At 42.3% G+C, this 18,775-nt stretch overlaps 1 protein-coding gene across 3 annotated transcripts in view; it reads right to left on the bottom strand.

Moving 5' to 3' along the window:
• Window positions 1-18,775, bottom strand: part of ephb1 (EPH receptor B1) — a 305,121-nt gene that overhangs the window by 45,005 nt on the left and 241,341 nt on the right. For 2 of the 3 annotated variants that reach the window (XM_072669348.1, XM_072669346.1), the window contains 3 exons: window positions 17,925-17,989; window positions 3,907-4,092; window positions 603-850 (listed from right to left, as the gene is read on the bottom strand). In XM_072669348.1, coding sequence (XP_072525449.1) covers window positions 603-850; window positions 3,907-4,092; window positions 17,925-17,989 — 499 coding nt within the window. The remainder of the gene's footprint in view (window positions 1-602; window positions 851-3,906; window positions 4,093-17,924; window positions 17,990-18,775) is intronic. The other variant, XM_072669347.1, reaches the window with a different exon arrangement.

An 18,775-nucleotide genomic window follows, 5' to 3' on the forward strand; every position in this document is an offset into this window, starting at 1 on the left:
TGTGCGATTGGGGAAGTCCTAGCTTGTAGGTGGCGATTTGAAATTGGGAGAAAAAACACTACTAACCGCTTAGGCTTGATGTTTTACTAACTTAATAATCTATTATGTCAATTTAGACATAAGTCTCGAAGAACTCACATACTCATAAATAATGTGACATGGTTAAAACCTGGCCTGTTTTTACCATCTGACCAAAAGCTATTTATGTCTGTAGAATGCTGAAGAATGAATCTGAAACTATGTCAGAATGTTTATGGTATAGAAACTGTTAAAGATTCTGGAGGATCAGTAATACACCAGTACCAGCACTGCAATAGCTCTTGCTCTGCACAGTGTCTATTTCTACACAAACGTCTCAAGTATATCAGAAACCAGAGGCTCGCCTGTGGTTAAGGGAGACGGATGAATCACAGTATTGAGGAAGGGTCGAAATGTGAAGTGGTGATGGCAATGTTTTGATAGCGCTCCCTTGGAAAGTGCAACAGCAAAGTGAGTTCTAACAGTAAGAGCAGCAAATTCAGCTGTGAAGTCTGAACTCTAGTCTGACCGGGATTTCTCATCACTTTATTTGTGCACATGAACAGAATTACTCATCATCTTACCCTGAGAAAAGAGTCCAAGGCTCCGTTCTCCATGAACTCTGTTACGATCATGACCGGGCGGCTTTTGGTAACCACGCCCTCCAGACGGATAATGTTGGGGTGGTCGAACTGGCCCATAATTGATGCCTCCGACAGGAAATCTCGCCTCTGTTTCTCGGAGTAACCTGCCTTTAGAGTCTTAATGGCCACGTAGATCTCCCGTTTCCCTGGCAGCTTCAGGCGGCCCTTATACACCTCTCCGAACTCACCTGAGGAGAAAGCACATGAGGATGCACACCTCATAATTAGCATCCCATTACTACACACACAAACCCACACACCGGCCTGCATAGCTAGGCCGACATAAGGCTGCCAAGTATATGATCAGTTCAGCCGAATACAGTGACTGAGGGCCTAGTCTTTGGATGCAGCTCCAGTGTATTTCAGGTATATTAGCAGTATGGTCTCTCACAAGTGGTCAACATGAAAACAGTATCAGTGAACAATTAAGAATGGACCTTGCATAGACACTGCGACCCATTACACTGAGAAACACTTACCTTATTGTACAGCAGAGCATTTAATACAGAGCCATTTGGCCTTCATTGACTTTCCTGACTACACGGTTCAGCCATGCCACTCGGCGAGAACAGCACTTCACATGTGAATGCATGCTGTTTTCGCTGCTATGTTCAGTAACACATACTCTTTCAAGACTGCGAAATAAGCAAACCGATCCACAATCCTTTTAGTGCGTGACCTACACCCTTTCGTTCCGCATGGATAAAATAAGACTATTAAAACAGGCACTTAACCCTCTTAGAGCGTCCGAGACCTTCAACAATTACAACATGTTTATGATCTGAAAAAGTAACAAACAAGAAAGAAAAGAGCAAAGTGGAGCGATTCAGAGTCCTTTTGCACTTTACATCCATTTGCAGCTTGTGCAGCTCGAGCGTGTGTTTGCTTGTCTTTCCTCTGCAGACAGAGCTAGCATCCCTAAAATCCCACCAAACACCACAAAAAACAAACAGATCAGCCCTGCTTTTAACAGAACTGGGCTGGGGTCAATTATCACAGTGGGATTTTAATGACAAATCTAAGACCCTGTTAAAACCTGGTCACTCCATGCCTCTTAAATATCAGGACTATATCTGCATAGAAATACATGCAAGTATAAACACACCCAAGACTCATTTAAACCATATACAAATCCCATCACTCAAACCACATCAGGAGGTGGTCTGAGACACATCTGAGCCTCATGCTCTAGTAGTATAAACGCATCCGCCTCCCCAAGTAAGAGGACGATGGCATGTAAAATTGTGAATTTTCGAGGCAGCAACCACCTTTAGCACAGCACAAGCAATCGGATTTCAGTCTGGCAAACTGGACACGCATTTGACTGCCCAGTGTAAAAGCATGTGGCTAAAATCTTACCAGGATTCTTGTCTCATAAAGTGACCAGGTGTAAACGAGATCTTTTTCAGGCCATACCAAGCTGAAGACCACATTTCAGGACAAGTGTAGCATTTACTGGTGTGGGCTAGCCCTCGTGGAGTTGGTTTTCTTATGTACAAAAGTATTGGGACACCTGCTTATTCATTGTTTCTTTTGAAATCAAGGGGCTGTCCTGCTATTGTTGGAGTAATCGTCTCTACTGTTCAGGCAAGAAGGCTTTCTGCTAGATTTTTAGAAAGCAGTGCTGTGGGGATCTGATTGCATTCAGCCACAAGAGCGTTATTGAGGATCCCAAAAGTACTGGATTTATAGAATAAAGAAAGTTTCACTGCTCCACAGCTTAATGCTGGGGGCTTTCTGCCCTTCTAGTCCATGCCTGGTTTTATGCATTGTGCCAGTAGGTTCATGTTTGTCTGCTTTAGAGAGTCCTATTCAATTGGCAGTACTTCTCTACAGGGACCAGACAAGCTGAATGCATTCATTCATTCATTAGAAGGGGTGTCCATAAACATTTGGACATGTAGTGTATATACCTTTTAATTATGATAAATCATCATCATCTGACTGGGAAGTGCTTTTATGGTGCATAATGATAAACACGTGTCAAACAGTGCTGGCGGCCCTGCTTTATTTCGAACCCATCTTTGTTAGCACTGTCCCCAGGCTGACCAGGCAGCGGGACGAAAGCACTTAAACTAAATAGCCCTCCAACAGCTCAGAGCCGAGCACACAGACCCTGAGAAGAAGGATGAGGGGCATGGAGGTGATGAGGGCATCTCTGACCTACGGGTGACGATGATTCTGTGTCATGGTTATTTAGGTGACTCTTCACTACTGAGGGGACAGATGGCCTATATGGCCTGTGTTCATGTACATGCAGGAGATCCGCTAGAGGTGCATATGCACATGTACTGTACATGTGCACCAACAGACTGATGCGAACTGAAACGGCAGTACGCTCCAGTGTAGTCACGTGTGCACATAGTGCATATGTTTAAAGACATGTGCACTTGCATGTGAACCCAAACACACACTTGCACACATTGCAAATCATGTGGAATGAGATGGTTCGACATCTGTAGACCTTTCAAGAAAGTCCTGTGGATTTCTCTTGATCAAAATGGACTCAAGTGTTATTAAAGCTAATTTAAATGTATATTCTTAATATAATATAACAATTTTAATTTAATATATATATATATATGTGTGTGTATTTCGTTTTTAATTTTCAATTTTGCAGTGAATTTTAACATAGTTTAATTAGCATATGTTGTTTTGATTGTTTGTCTTTTTACCCCAATTATCCTTCCCAATTTAGAAGAGCCAATTTCCCACCCCACTAAGGACTCCCCCTTTCAATTGCCATGCTCCCAACACTAGGAGGTTAAAGTCTAGCTTTCTCCCATACATGTGAAGTCAGCATTACTAGGTAGTTGGCAGTCAAGGTGCTCAGAGCTGATGTATCAGTTCTGTGGGAGCGCCATCTATCCACCCAGAGAAAGCAGGGCCAATTGTGCTCTATTAGGCTTCGGCTGCTGATGGCAAAGCAGCAAGACCCGGACCTCAAATTGGCACCCCAGTCTGCTGAGCCATATATGATCTAGTAGCCATTTGGATCCATGTGCCAGTCAGCTCTGCCAATATTTAATATATTCATAGGGTACTCTAAGTGAATCTATGGGGATCCATTAGGTCAGTTATTTTATTCTTGTTGCTGGTTTGTTTAAAAGTTGGAGTTGCTGGGACATGACTGACTAATCATGTAGGTTGTCACCATTACCACATCAGAGACAACCATGACAGGATGAGTGAGTTCATGTTGCCTGGAAAAGTGAAGAACCTCCACATAACGTGGCCAACTCACCTGCTCCAATGACCTCCTCAATTTTGACAGTGGAGACGTCGATCTCCTTAGCGAACTCTCGCACCGCCTCGTTGGGGTCCTCGTAGGTGAAGGGGTCGATGTAGATCTTCATGCCTGGAGAGCCTGGCAGGGTCGGGCAGCCCATGGAGGAGTGGCAGTTAGACAGATCAGGTCTCAAAGACAGCTCTAGAACAATTCAAAAGTTCACACATCACTGAGGTGTTCTACAACCCACCCAGACTGTCCTTCAATGAGCAATTTTCTAACCTCCACCCCTGGCCTTGGGTCCCAATAGACTGCTATTTTCCTCCCAGACTTGCCCAGTGGTTTCTTCTAGTTTTGGAGAATCCTTATGCTGCACATTTAAGCAACCTGTTGTACCTCTTGTCACTTGATTCTGAGTTCTCTATTGTCTCAAGCTCAAATAACCAGCGCTAGCTTACTGTTTTTAACAGACAGGCTAGAAGCTTTCCCATTGGCTAAAAAACTACTCGATTATTTCTTAAATAATAGCTGTGCAATAGTTAGCACCAATGACAATTTAACTAAACAGGCATTTATCCAGCTCTTTATGAGCTGAGATGTTGGGTAAATAGAGAAAATCATGTGACTTCCCAACCTGTAAAGTTCTGATTTAATCATTATTGTTGTTGTCTGAAATATTAGAGAGCAAATGTCAAAAAAAGGAAGGAGGTAGGTAGGTAGATAGATGGGAAAGTTTGTAAGGAGGTAATTAGGCAAATAGGAAGGTAGGTAGGTAGATAGGGAAATAGGTGGTTGGTAGATAGGAAGGTTGGTAGGTAGATAGGGAAATAGGTGGTTGGTAGATAGGAAGGTTGGTAGGTAGGTAGGTAAATAGGTGGGTGTTAGATAGGTATGTAACTTGGTCTGTAGATATATAGGAAGGTAGTTAGGTAGATATGAAAGTAGGTAGGTATATAGATGGGGTAGATAGGAAGGTTGTATGGTAAAAATGAACTTTGGTAGTTAAGTAGATAGATAGGTAGGTAGATAATAAGATAGGGCGGTATGTAGGTAGATAGGTAGGTAAATAGGTAGGTAGGTAGGAACATAGTAAGGTAAAAGGGTAGGTAGGTAGATAGAAAGAAGGTTGATAGGTAGGTAGTTAGGCAGGTAGGTATTTAGGTAAATAAGAAGACTAGTAGGTAGATAGGAGGGTTGGCAGGTAGGTATGTATTTAGGACAACAGGTGTTTGGTTGGTAGGTAGAGAGATAGGAATATAGATATATAGGAATGTGGATAGGTAGATAAGTAAATAGGTGGTTGGTAGGTAGGTGGATAGATAGCAAGGTTGGTAGGTAGATATATATGAAGGTGGGTATATAGATAGGAATGTGGATAAGCAGGTAGTTGGGTACACAGGCGGTTGTCAGATGGGTATGTAGATATATAGGAAAGTAGGTAGATGGATAAGAAGGTAGGTTAGACAGATCAGGTCTCAAAGACAGCTCTAGAACAATTCAAAAGTTCACACATCACTGAGGTGTTCTACAACCCACCCAGACTGTCCTTCAATGAGCAATTTTCTAACCTCCACCCCTGGCCTTGGGTCCCAATAGACTGCTATTTTCCTCCCAGACTTGCCCAGTGGTTTCTTCTAGTTTTGGAGAATCCTTATGCTGCACATTTAAGCAACCTGTTGTACCTCTTGTCACTTGATTCTGAGTTCTCTATTGTCTCAAGCTCAAATAACCAGCGCTAGCTTACTGTTTTTAACAGACAGGCTAGAAGCTTTCCCATTGGCTAAAAAACTACTCGATTATTTCTTAAATAATAGCTGTGCAATAGTTAGCACCAATGACAATTTAACTAAACAGGCATTTATCCAGCTCTTTATGAGCTGAGATGTTGGGTAAATAGAGAAAATCATGTGACTTCCCAACCTGTAAAGTTCTGATTTAATCATTATTGTTGTTGTCTGAAATATTAGAGAGCAAATGTCAAAAAAAGGAAGGAGGTAGGTAGGTAGATAGATGGGAAAGTTTGTAAGGAGGTAATTAGGCAAATAGGAAGGTAGGTAGGTAGATAGGGAAATAGGTGGTTGGTAGATAGGAAGGTTGGTAGGTAGATAGGGAAATAGGTGGTTGGTAGATAGGAAGGTTGGTAGGTAGGTAGGTAAATAGGTGGGTGTTAGATAGGTATGTAACTTGGTCTGTAGATATATAGGAAGGTAGTTAGGTAGATATGAAAGTAGGTAGGTATATAGATGGGGTAGATAGGAAGGTTGTATGGTAAAAATGAACTTTGGTAGTTAAGTAGATAGATAGGTAGGTAGATAATAAGATAGGGCGGTATGTAGGTAGATAGGTAGGTAAATAGGTAGGTAGGTAGGAACATAGTAAGGTAAAAGGGTAGGTAGGTAGATAGAAAGAAGGTTGATAGGTAGGTAGTTAGGCAGGTAGGTATTTAGGTAAATAAGAAGACTAGTAGGTAGATAGGAGGGTTGGCAGGTAGCTATGTATTTAGGACAACAGGTGTTTGGTTGGTAGGTAGAGAGATAGGAATATAGATATATAGGAATGTGGATAGGTAGATAAGTAAATAGGTGGTTGGTAGGTAGGTGGATAGATAGCAAGGTTGGTAGGTAGATATATATGAAGGTGGGTATATAGATAGGAATGTGGATAAGCAGGTAGTTGGGTACACAGGCGGTTGTCAGATGGGTATGTAGATATATAGGAAAGTAGGTAGATGGATAAGAAGGTAGGTTAGACAGATCAGGTCTCAAAGACAGCTCTAGAGCAATTCAAAAGTTCACACATCACTGAGGTGTTCTACAACCCACCCAGACTGTCCTTCAATGAGCCACTTTCTAACCTCCACCCCTGGCCTTGGGTCCCAATAGACTGCTATTTTCCTCCCAGACTTGCCCAGTGGTTTCTTCTAGTTTTGGAGAATCCTTATGCTGCACATTTAAGCAACCTGCTGTACCTCTTGTCACTTGATTCTGAGTTCTCTATTGTCTCAAGCTCAAATAACCAGCGCTAGCTTACTGTTTTTAACAGACAGGCTAGAAGCTTTCCCATTGGCTAAAAACTACTCGATTATTTCTTAAATAATAGCTGTGCAATAGTTAGCACCAATGACAATTTAACTAAACAGGCATTTATCCAGCTCTTTATGAGCTGAGATGTTGGGTAAATAGAGAAAATCATGTGACTTCCCAACCTGTAAAGTTCTGATTTAATCATTATTGTTGTTGTCTGAAATATTAGAGGGCAGGTAGGTATTTAGGTAAATAAGAAGACTAGTAGGTAGATAGGAGGGTTGGCAGGTAGCTATGTATTTAGGACAACAGGTGTTTGGTTGGTAGGTAGAGAGATAGGAATATAGATATATAGGAATGTGGATAGGTAGATAAATAAATAGGTGGTTGGTAGGTAGGTGGATAGATAGCAAGGTTGGTAGGTAGATAAATATGAAGGTGGGTATATATAGATAGGAATGTGGATAAGCAGGTAGTTGGGTACACAGGCGGTTGTCAGATGGGTATGTAGATATATAGGAAAGTAGGTAGATGGATAAGAAGGTAGGGAGGTAGGTAATTGATTATATATATATAGGAAGGAAGGTAGATAGATAGGAAGGTCAGTAGGTAGGTGGTTAGGCAGGTAGGTATGTAGGTAAATAGGAAGGATGGTAGGTCAATGGGAAGGTAGATAAATAGATATACAGACAGACAGTCACTTACACAGTTATATCATCTAACCCCAAATCTACAGATACTTTAGATGGTCTAACTTCCCCCCCGATCTCTCTCTCCTCTTCTCTACAGGAGAACATGCTTATAAACAGCAGCAGTCAGGGTGGCCTTTGCTTTTACCCAACTCCCTCTCCCTCTCTATCCCTCTCTCTCCCTCTCCCTCTCTCTCCTTTTTGATAGTGCTGAATCCAATTTTGCTGTGCAGCTCTGCCCCACAGGAGCTGGTAAACAGATAAACCCGACACGCTACCAAACTGCACTTTACGCCTCAAATGGCTGCAGCTGGGTGAGTGAACATTAGCATGTGTGTGTGTGTGCGCGCATATGTCTGTCGTGTGTGTTTTCAAGACCAAGAGAGAGTAAAGGGAGAGGAACAGACGAGAGAGAGAGAGAGAGAGAGAGAGAAAGAGAGAGAGAGAGAGAGAGAGAGAGATACAACACAAGAAAGAGGGTGAAGAAAAAAAAGGACAGGTAAATCGAGAGAGCAAAAGGAGAAAGTAAGTGAGAGAGTAAGTGAAAGAGAGCGAGGGAGAGTAAGAAAGGGATTGGCGAGAGTGAGAGAAAGAAAAAGTGAGAGTATGAGAAAGTAAGAGAGATTTAGATAAAAGAGAGAAATAGAGAGATTGAGAGTAAGAGAGAAAGAAAGAGACTGTAGAGAGGGGAGACAGGGACAAGAGACTGACAGAGAGAGAGATGGAGAGAGAGAGAGAGAGAGAGAGAGAGAGAGAGAGAGAGAGAGAGAGAAAGAGAGAGAGAAAGTGCAACAGCAAAAGTGTGAAAGAGGAAAGAAAGAAAGCAATAAAAATAAGAAAACAGTAAGGGGTGAGAGAGAGAGAGAGAGAGAGAGAGAAATAGAGAGTGACAGTGTGTATGAGAAAGAGAGAGAGAGAGAGTAGGAATGTAAGAAACAAATGGAGAAAGACAGCAGTGTGTAAGAGAGAGAGGAAGAGCGAGAGCACATGGTAAACACAAACTGCATTACGGGGCATTTAAAGAAGAAAGCTGCTGTCAAACAGGGTGTGAGCTGAAGCAGCAGTGAATCAGCGAGGAAGATGATGTAATGATGCTGAAATAGCTACTGTCGTCTACAGTACAGCCAACCGGGAGAACCTCGCGCTGAGCCTCGCTCGTCTTACGCACCAAAGCAAACAGAGCGTGACATACGAGACACGCGAGAGCGCGGGAGGTGATGTGAGAGATATGTCTACCTACAGCTGGTATTGTTTCACCCTCTTTCACTGGGTTGGCCACGTACGAGGCCAACACCAGTCTGAGGAAATGATTGGACCACGCATTGACAACATTAAGCAAAGCAGTTGGCTAGGCTGAACTTCACGTAGGTCTGAAGGAGATCAGATGCAGTTATTGATCGTTCACAATCAGCTTATCTACATGTTACATTTAAGTGAAGGATGCAAGAACTGTGAAGCGAGGTTTACCTGATCGTAGCTTTGTGTAACCTAACTCAAGGGAGTAATGCCTTTTCTAGCTTACTATGACTGCACTATATAAACCACAAATCCATAGTAGATGGCATCAGGCTTTGAAAGTCCTACCAAGAAATTCACCGAATCTGCTGATAGCAGGCAGCATGACCCGGGATTTGAACCAGCCATCCTCAGGTGATACTGGCAGTGCATTAGTCCACTGGACCACTCGGAGCCATTACCTATAAGCATGTGTAGAATAGTCTAAAACCTGGCTTATAAGACAAGTCTGGATGAACTATCAGGATGGTTACTGTGTCAGAAACAGCAGTACAGTATGTCTTCGCTCCCTAGAGGACAATTTACATTAATGTGCCTTCATCTTCTCACTAGGTGATTCCAAAGACATTTAGGAGCTGACAAGTTTCACGTCCCTAGTGTCCCCCCGCCAGTTGCCCCAGTGGAAAGGATTATACGCGTCTCTAAAAAGTATGATTTTGTGCTTTTGTTTCTGAGACTGCCCGCAGATGATGAATGCTTCCCTCACAGCAAGGTCGGGCAGACAGGACCGCCGATCAGCGTTCTGCGATTTGCTCATCTTGAGGTTGGAACAGTGGCGTTTCCTCAAAATGTACAGGCTGCTGTTTATCTCACTGGTGTCACATTGAAAGATCAGAAGCAACCAGTCACAGAGAAATGTGGGTTAGTCGGTATGAAACCCAGATGGATGCTCAAGGTGATGCTGCTTCTAGGTTATGTGGCAAGGCAGCACTTTCCATGAAACACCAATAGCTTTAGCAGTGCAGAGTGATTTGACCACTTATCATCGGCCTTTAAAGGGAGTTTTCTGGGCTTGTAGTAAATAATTCCCAACAGTGGTTCAAGAAAGATCATCCACTACATCTAACAGACCACACCCCAAAACACACATGCTTCGTGTTACCTAGGAGATGCATTTTCCTGGCCAGGCTGACAATCGGGGCTAACATTGGGGTAAATATTGCATAGTGTAACCCCGGCTTTACAGGGCTTTAAGGATCTGCTGCTAGCGTCCTGGTGCCAGATACCACCACAGAGCACCTTCACCAACAGAAAATTAGGTGTGATGTTTTGGATCATCAGTGTAAAACTCAGAAGATACAGGTACTGTCAGTTTTTCATAGTTTCTAATGAATAATTGGTGGAAACATGCTCTTATGGGTAGAAGCACTGCCTCTATGACCTGAGGACTGCTGTTTGGATTCCTGGGACATGCTGCTTGCCATCATCAGCCAGAGAGAGCACAATTGGCTTTGCTCTCTCCAGGTGGGTAGATGTCTCTCTCTCTCTACATGACTTCAGTGTGATGCTGGCCGGCAATGGCATCTGCTAGCCGATGCATCGCAGCTGGGTACCCAGCGCTTTCCTCCGAGCATGTTGGTTGCCCAGGGAGACGCTGCATCAGCTGCAGTTTGAAAAAGAGGCGATACCTGGTTGCGCATGTGTTGGAAGAGGCATGTGTCAGTCATCACCAAAAAAACCTTGCTCAACATGCTGGAGATGCTGAAGATCCTGGACCAAAACCAAGCAGGATGTCGTGAAAGATCTTGTATCTCACAGAGTTTGATAGTGTCTACCAGCAATAGGTAAACAGGGAAACATGGGCATACACAGTTTCTCTCGGACGGAAAAACAACCTCTAAAAACATCAACAACCAACCTGTTGAGTGATGTTCTCACCAGACTTCAGCAACATGAAATCAGGGTCGTTCCTAGAGATACAACGCCTAGTGCAACCTACTGCATTACTGATTCAGGACACGTTAGTGCAACGAATGTGGTGCTTTTATTACAGAAGTGGGACCCGTGCCTATCAATAATTGAAAAAGCAAACAATTTCTTCGGAGCTTTCCTCTGGTGTAATTCTCCTTAAGCACTCGACTCTCTGCTTATGGCGGAGAGAGACAGAAATATAGATACAAACCTTAATATTTCATTAGTGCTTGATTCGCATGTGCCTAACACACTTGTGGGTCTGCTTCCTGGGCTCTGCCTTGTGCCAGAATCTGAACCTAGGCCGGAGAGACAAAGTGAGAGAAAGTGCAGGAGAACAGATCTGACTTCAGAGGAGAAACCTCAGCTGAAAAACCCCAGCTGAAAAGCCCCAGATGAAGCCATCAGAGCCCATTTTTCCTCTTCGGGTTGAAAAGCTGCAGAAACAGGAGCTCTTCGTAGACATTTCACGTCTAACTTCATTTTCACACCGTTTCTGAGTAGAACATCCCCACCAACAGACGGCCAATTATCAACCCGCTCAGCATATGAAATCCTCTTCAAATTCTTTATACTAATGATTCTGGAAATCGCAAATGAATGTTCAGCATGGATCCCATGACTGAAAAATGTTCCATGTCAAAATACGTTTGTGAGTGATCCCGAAAGGCTGGCTGAGCTGTTTTTGCTAGGAAGCCTCTCGAATAGTGACCATATAGCATGCCAAATATAGAGCAGAGTGAAGTGAGTACAGCTAAGAGTTTATTTTTTTAATTTACCCTCTTAGATGTTTCATTCCCCTAAAGGAGTTAAAAGCTTCAGCAGCTGAGATGAGATACAACAACTGCTATCTGGGTTCTTCACCGGTCGAAGCTTTAAGGGAGAGCGGCAAAGGGTTTAATAATTTATCTTCATCTACAGTGCCATCGGTCAAGGGGTACAATATATTAGGCAGTGAACAGTCAGTTCTCGAAGGTGGGTTAGGATTAGGTTAGGGTCTTAAAAACGATAAACGCACAAGAATCCGAGCCCCCTTGACAAGAGCCAAATTGTGATGGCTAGATGACTAGGTCAGAGCGTCTCCAACATCTCCAACATCAGGCAGGTCTTGTGGACTGTTCCTGGTATGCAGTAGTGGTCAGAGAAATACCAATAGTCGTCAGAGAAAGGACAACCAAAAGGTGAACCAGCAACAGGGCTCATTGATGTGATCCATGGAGGCCCCACCTCACAACTTACAGGACTTAAAGGGTCTACTGCTAATGTTAGTCTTGGTGTCAGATAGCCTACCACAGGATACCTTCAGAGGTCTTGTGGAGCCCATGCCTAGAATGGTCAGATCTGTTGTGGTGGTACAAGGGGGGCCTACTCAGTATTAGTCAGATGGTGCTAACATTCTAGCTGATCAGTGCATGTGGGTGTTATGTAGTAGAAAACTACAGGCTAGATGGCTAGATGAAAAAAAGCAGCAATATTAATCTCAAAACACCACCTCTAACCAACTTCTGCCCAGTTTCAATCATGACAGTGTGGCATTTTTGCATGTTTTCTTGTATCTTGGAGAAATTATATGAACATCTATGGGTTTTTGCCTTGTTTAGTGCTTCACCTACCAAATGTATGCAAGAAGTGGAGATTAAATGTCTCATTCTAGTATTGCTTGTTGTTTTGTTTTCCATAGAATTACCACAAATATCTCTAACCACCTCAGCAGTGATAGCCTTAGTCGTCACTGAGCTTGAAGACTTCTCCGTAACCTAAAAATTAGTTTACAGCTCTTCAGTCCCTACTCAGCTCTTTTCATAGTGCAGTCGACTTCATAAACGCAGTCTAGATTAGATATTCGGCTCTGCTTTCCCAGGTACAGCGAGGGACTATTTTCCAGCTATTAAATTGTCATTCCATATGGAGCCAAAGTGCATTGTGGGTGTGCTGCATTACCAAGCCTCGCACCGACGACGGCGGGTGATGGCTTTAAATCAATATTTGACAAGGAATCTTATTTCCATTTTATTACACGTGTTCTTCCCCCATCCCCCACATTAATTTCAATTTAGGTTCCTCTGTTCCTGAGGGAATTAGATGAAAGGAATGGCTGATTTTTGTGACGTTTTTTTTTTCAGTTGGAGCTTTATGATTAGCTTGCCTGAACCTGCAGTGATACAGCAAAATAAGAACATAATACAAAGACAGTAAGAGCTCAGGGTGATCTGAATGCGCTTCAGAGGGCTCTGGTTAAAAATTCAAACAGGGCATGAAGGTTATGGATTCATGCAGAGGTAGAACTGTAGGGCGTAATGTTAATGCCCTAGGTTGATGTTTATGGATTGAAGCCCACTGGATCTTTTTTTTTTTTTTGTTAGTTTGGGGACCTTGGTTCTTTGCATATTACCTTGTTAAACTAGGTATATTGCTAGCAATCTAATGCACAACTACAGTGGGTTTGAATGTTTGTGAAGCCTTTAGAATTTTTTTATATTTGTGTAACTAAAAACTTCATCAGATGTATATACAAGAACTAAAAGTAGATAAGCAGAACCACATAAAACAAATAATAAAAAAATATAAAAATGATATTGTTTATTTATTGGGGCGAAAAAAAAAGCATGTGAGCCTTTGCTTTCAGTATCTGGTGTGACCCCATTGTGCAGCAATAACTGCACCTTAAAGTTTCTGGTAACAGTAGATTAGTCTTGAACATCGGCTTGTAGGAATTTCAGCCTATTCCTCTGTACATACTCTTGTACCTCTGTTATGTTGTTGGGTTTCCACCAATAAACTGCTTGCTTCAGGTGCTTCCACCACATTTCAATTGGTTTAAGGTCAGGACTTTAGGCCGTTTGACTTGACCATTGTAGAACGATTTGTGTGCTTAGGGTCATCGTCTTGCTGCATGACCCACGTTCTGTTGAGATTCAGCTCACCGACACAAGTCCTGACATTTTCCGAATTTGCTGGTATAATCCAGAAATCATTGTTCCATCAATGATGGCAGGCTTGGATGCAGCAAAACAGGCCCAAACCAATATACTACCGCCACTGTGTTTCCCAGATGGGATACGGTTTTTATGCTGGATTGCAGTGTTTCTTTTCTCCAAACATAACACATCTATTTTGATCTCATAAATCCACAAAACCTTGTTCCAGTAGCCTTCAGGCTTGTTCATGTGATCTTTAGCAAACTGTAGACGGGCAGCTATGCTTTTTTTGGAGAGCACCTGCTTTTTTCCTTGCAACCCTGCCATAAACATATCTGACATAACACAAACCTAGCTGTTCAGTGTTCTCCTGATGGTGGACACATGAACATTAACATTAGCTAACTAAGCCTAAGAGAAAGGGCTTCTTAAAAGTTACCTTAGGTTCCTTTGTGACCTTGCAGACAATTACACGCCTTGCTCTTGGCATGACATTAATGGTCAATCACTCCTAGGGAGGGTAGTAATGGTCTAGGTTTTCCTCCATTTGTACACAATCTTTCTGACTGTGAATACTGATTTGTGACACTCACAAATAATGCTTGGGCCCCATAATTGATGCTTCCAAAAATTTGACAACAATTTGATGTGTTTTGATTCCTAATTTATTTCATAATTATAATACTCATTCAAAAATAATTGAGGAAATGTTTTTTTTGCTATTTCTTTTCCCTGTTCTTCTGCCCCTTGAGGTTCTATCGAGTTATCTATGAATGTGTAATGCTGTGTTACATTTATTGTCAGGGCCCTGAAATCTTTCACAGGATAATAATAAACCAAGCACCAGTATTGAGCAGCGCATTGACATACTTTAAGGGCCCATTAACCAGTAATGAACAAGTCTACTGTGTTAAGATTAAAGCCAGAACTCTCTAAACCTGTTATTGTGGTTCAAAAAGGGGAGCTTTCACATTGACAGCCTCTGTTTAGTGACAGATGTGGCTTTTCTACAGTAATATGCCAGATGACATACTGAATGCATTCAGTGTAACTGTTTCTAAAGGCTTATGCAAAGGATTATATATACATTTTCAACATTCTATAGCTGTTATGAAGGTATGAATGAAGGAGTCCTGAATACTGTTATCATCCTGATTCATAGAAAACGCTACTGACCAAGCAAAATATTGATTCTATTCTTAAGAAAATGTAATAAATAAATAAAAAAATACTTTCTTGCCTGTGTTAAAATGAACTAGCCAAAGATATTTTTATCTTAGCCAGATGATGTTCAACACAATTAGCCATGAAAAGGTATAGTATTGCAGTAAATTATCAGCAGAGTTATATATAGAAGCTCCAAATTTATCATGGAAATAAGTGATATAAAAAAAAAAGGCTCGTCATTATTTTATGTAATAACTAGCTTTAGCTTTAGGTCTCCAGGTTGCTCAGAATTGAAAAGAGGGTGGAGCCATGTTTGCTTTTTGATTGGTCAGTGATATGCTGGCGTAAACCTCAACCACTTTTGGGACCACGCATTCCACATGGAGAGGAAAGCAGTACTGGTAAAACTTTATTGGGAGCCAGATTAATGTAATATAAGAGAAATCTCAGATGTAGGTTCCCAGAGGCTAGTACTGAAAAGGGGTAGTTTGTGATGGACAGCACCCATTTTTAAAAAAAGGCTTTACTTTAAACCACCTACAGGAGGGTTTCTAGCAATTAAAGTAGTAGAAGTACGGCAAAGAACCATTCAAGCATCCAAATTGTTCTTTCAGTTTTCAAGGTTCTATTCAGAACCACCGCCTTTACTGAAGAACCCTTGAAGGCCCCTTCTTTAGGAGTGTACAACGACCGTACGGAAGCTTTGCTTATGTGTACGTGATGCACAGCATTCTATCTAGTCAGTTCAGTGCATTACCCTTCTTCACCAAACCAGGCGAAGTGTGAATAACTACGAGGACGAATGGTGTTTGGCCCAGAATCTGGCGGACCGCCCAGACACGTCGCAGCGGTGAGCAGGCGAAGCTCCGGCTCCTGACACACTGTCTGTGGAGACCTGTCACAAGGTAACATCTGGAGCACTTAAACGAGCCCTGACAAACATTACCATTCATTTACATTTAACACAGAGGGTGTGTGGTGTGTGTCTGTGTGTGTGTTAGTGTGTGTGAGTGTGAAGTGCCCATCTGGGACGATGTCATCAGGGTCAAGCAGTGCACTCTAATGCTTTTGAGTGACTATTTATCCCTCGGCTTGTGTGTACGTGTGTGTGTGTGTGTGTGTGTGTGTTACCGCCAGAAAAAGTCAAGGTGACAAAAGCCACCACAGTGGACCTGTGAGTCAGAGAGACTATTAAGGTGCAAACACAAGGTGTCACCACATCCGCAGTTTGACCACACGATAATTCCTCAGCTGTCAGAGCACCAACATACTCTGCTATGGCCTTCAGCATCCTGGAGAAACCCACAAGACCCCTATATGGACAAAAGTATTGGGACACTTGTATATTCATTGTTAAGGGTTACTTCTAGACTGCGCAGCATTGCTGTGAGGATTTGACTTATGTCATGTGATGGATGGAGTGCCATCGCTCCATCCATCGTTTCACGGCTCTACAGCTCAATGCTGGGGGCCTTTATACCCCTCTAAGCCACGGCTGGCATTAGGCATGGTGCTGATGGGTGCTGATGTTCATCTGCTCCAGAGAGTCCTATTTTATTGGCTGTACTTCTCCACTGGGACTAGACAAGCTAGACAGAAGTTCTAATAACCCCGCCAACATGCTCATGTGGAATGTAGGCTAGGTGGGTTCTGAGTGGGTTTGTACATGTTGTTACTGGGACAATAGCCAGCTAAGCTTCCCAAATGGCCCAATCGTCACAGCCCACCCTAAGCTCACATGGATAATCGTGATGGGGCCCCATGTTTAACCCTTCCTGTTCCTCTACTCTGGTGGGACCCTGGTGGGCATCCATATGTAGGGCCAACGTAGAACCCATGGACAAAACCTTCTGGTTTTGTTGGACTAACCATACAGGCCGCAAATGGGCATGTTATCTGGGCTACTGCGTTGATTACTGTTGATGTGCGCTGCGGCCATCTTGGATTTTGGGTTCCAAAGGGTTGGTAAAGCTCTCCCAACTTTCAGAGTAGGAAAGCTGACCTGTGGGGGCTTAAATATGAAGGTGTCTTAACTTTATCATTCGGATTTCCTTTTATTTCATTTCAGAAATGATTTTTAAAGACATTTCTTCAAATGTTTGTGTTTAGTAACCTGTAAGTCACACCCATCTTTCAATATTTTCTCAAATGTCCAGATGTTTAAGAAGACAAATGAGGTGTACTTTTGTCCCCCATGCCTGTGAGTAGCAAAGTGAGTGGAAAGGCTGTGGAAACAGCTGTGTGAAAAGCTGGTACTACACCAACAACGACTACAATTTATACAAAAACCCAGAGCTAATTATGCCAAGTTCAGTACGTTGACAACATTTCGGTGACTAATTGTGTTTTGTCATATACAAAAAAATCATGGAAGGCCTTTTTGACTGAATATGAATATGTAATTTGGAGATAGTCTTTTTTTCTCTCTAAATTGCTTATTTGATATGCAGGGTTGTTTTTCATATCATTTGCATGCTCACTTTTTTCCCTTCACGCTAGATTCATTACACAAAGTTTCTCAAAGGTTCCTTTTGACCAAAGTTTGGTCAAAAAGTTCGAGAGAGACAGGCACTGAAAGATAAGACAGATTTCTTCTATAGACTCTAATGAGTCTGAGAGTTTTTTCCACTGTTCAAGGGCAGCAGAAGCGAGGCAGAAGCTGCCCAAGAAAGATTTCCAGTGTCAGATTCTACAAAAACGCACTGTCCTGGAATGATCCCTCGCTCCTCTCCTCCGCTTCGATACGTCCCCCCTGGCTTTCCTACCACGCTTCAAATCTCGACTGCTCGTTCACTTGCTCGCTGTCTCCTCTTCAACCCCCTCCCCCATCTACATTCTCCCTCGTTCCCTTCACACAGAGCTCTGCGGCCGTTAGTGAGTGGCCAGCTCCCAAAGCTGGCGTGGAGAGATGATTATAACTGAGAACTGTCCATCACTGTCATCGGGAAGGGGATGGAGTGTATTGAGGGATGGATGGATGAAGGCTTTCTTTTGTGCGGGGATAGAGAGAGAAGTGGAATAACCCTCACCTGTGCCTGTACTGTAGTGCTGAAGCTTGTCACTGTACACCGCCTCCTTGCTGTAGGCACGCTTCCTATGATAGAGAGAGAAAGAGAGAGAGAGAGAGATGAAGTAAAGTGTGTGTGTATATATATATATATATATATATATATATATATATATATATATATATATATCGTCAGTGATATACAGTACTGTATGAACATCTACGGAAGCCAAGAAGACTGGTTAAATTTATCTCGGCAGTGAGTGTGTTTCTGCCTGGAAATGAATAAATAAATAATTAAAACAAAACCTCCATACGTCAATTCTTTTAACACCAACCGAAAATACCAGCTGTCTTTTATGTTGTGTGAAAATTTCTAATAATTGGTCCAAAAGAAATGGTTCAGAAATACTAAAAAATACCTTGTCTCTCCAAAAAAAGCGGCTTCACAGGAGAAGGAAAAAAAGCCTTCAATGGAGGTCAATAATAAAATGATTTAATTCCAGATCCATTTTGGAGCATTTCTATTGGTCCATTCATGATGTACTTTTAATAAAATGTAAAAAATGTGATTCAAATGATGGTGAAACGTGAAAAATGTCCAAATACTTGTGGACAGCTAAAAATCCTGTCATCATAATTGAGTGGTGACATTTCGAAGACAGCTTTTCTACATCTTCGTAACATCTTCATGTCATGCTAAGAAGGCCTTATGGAGTACATGCCTTTATTATCCCAAGGCTAGACTATTGCAACACACTATTGTCAGGATGTTCCAGCAGGAACCTCAGTAAACCTCAACTATTTCAAAATGCTGCAGCCAGAGTCCTTACTAAAACTCGAAAACTTGATCATATCAGCCCAGTTCTGTCA

Source organism: Salminus brasiliensis, chromosome 23 (genome assembly GCF_030463535.1).
Source record: "Salminus brasiliensis chromosome 23, fSalBra1.hap2, whole genome shotgun sequence".
Taxonomy (NCBI): Eukaryota; Metazoa; Chordata; class Actinopteri; order Characiformes; family Bryconidae; genus Salminus; species Salminus brasiliensis.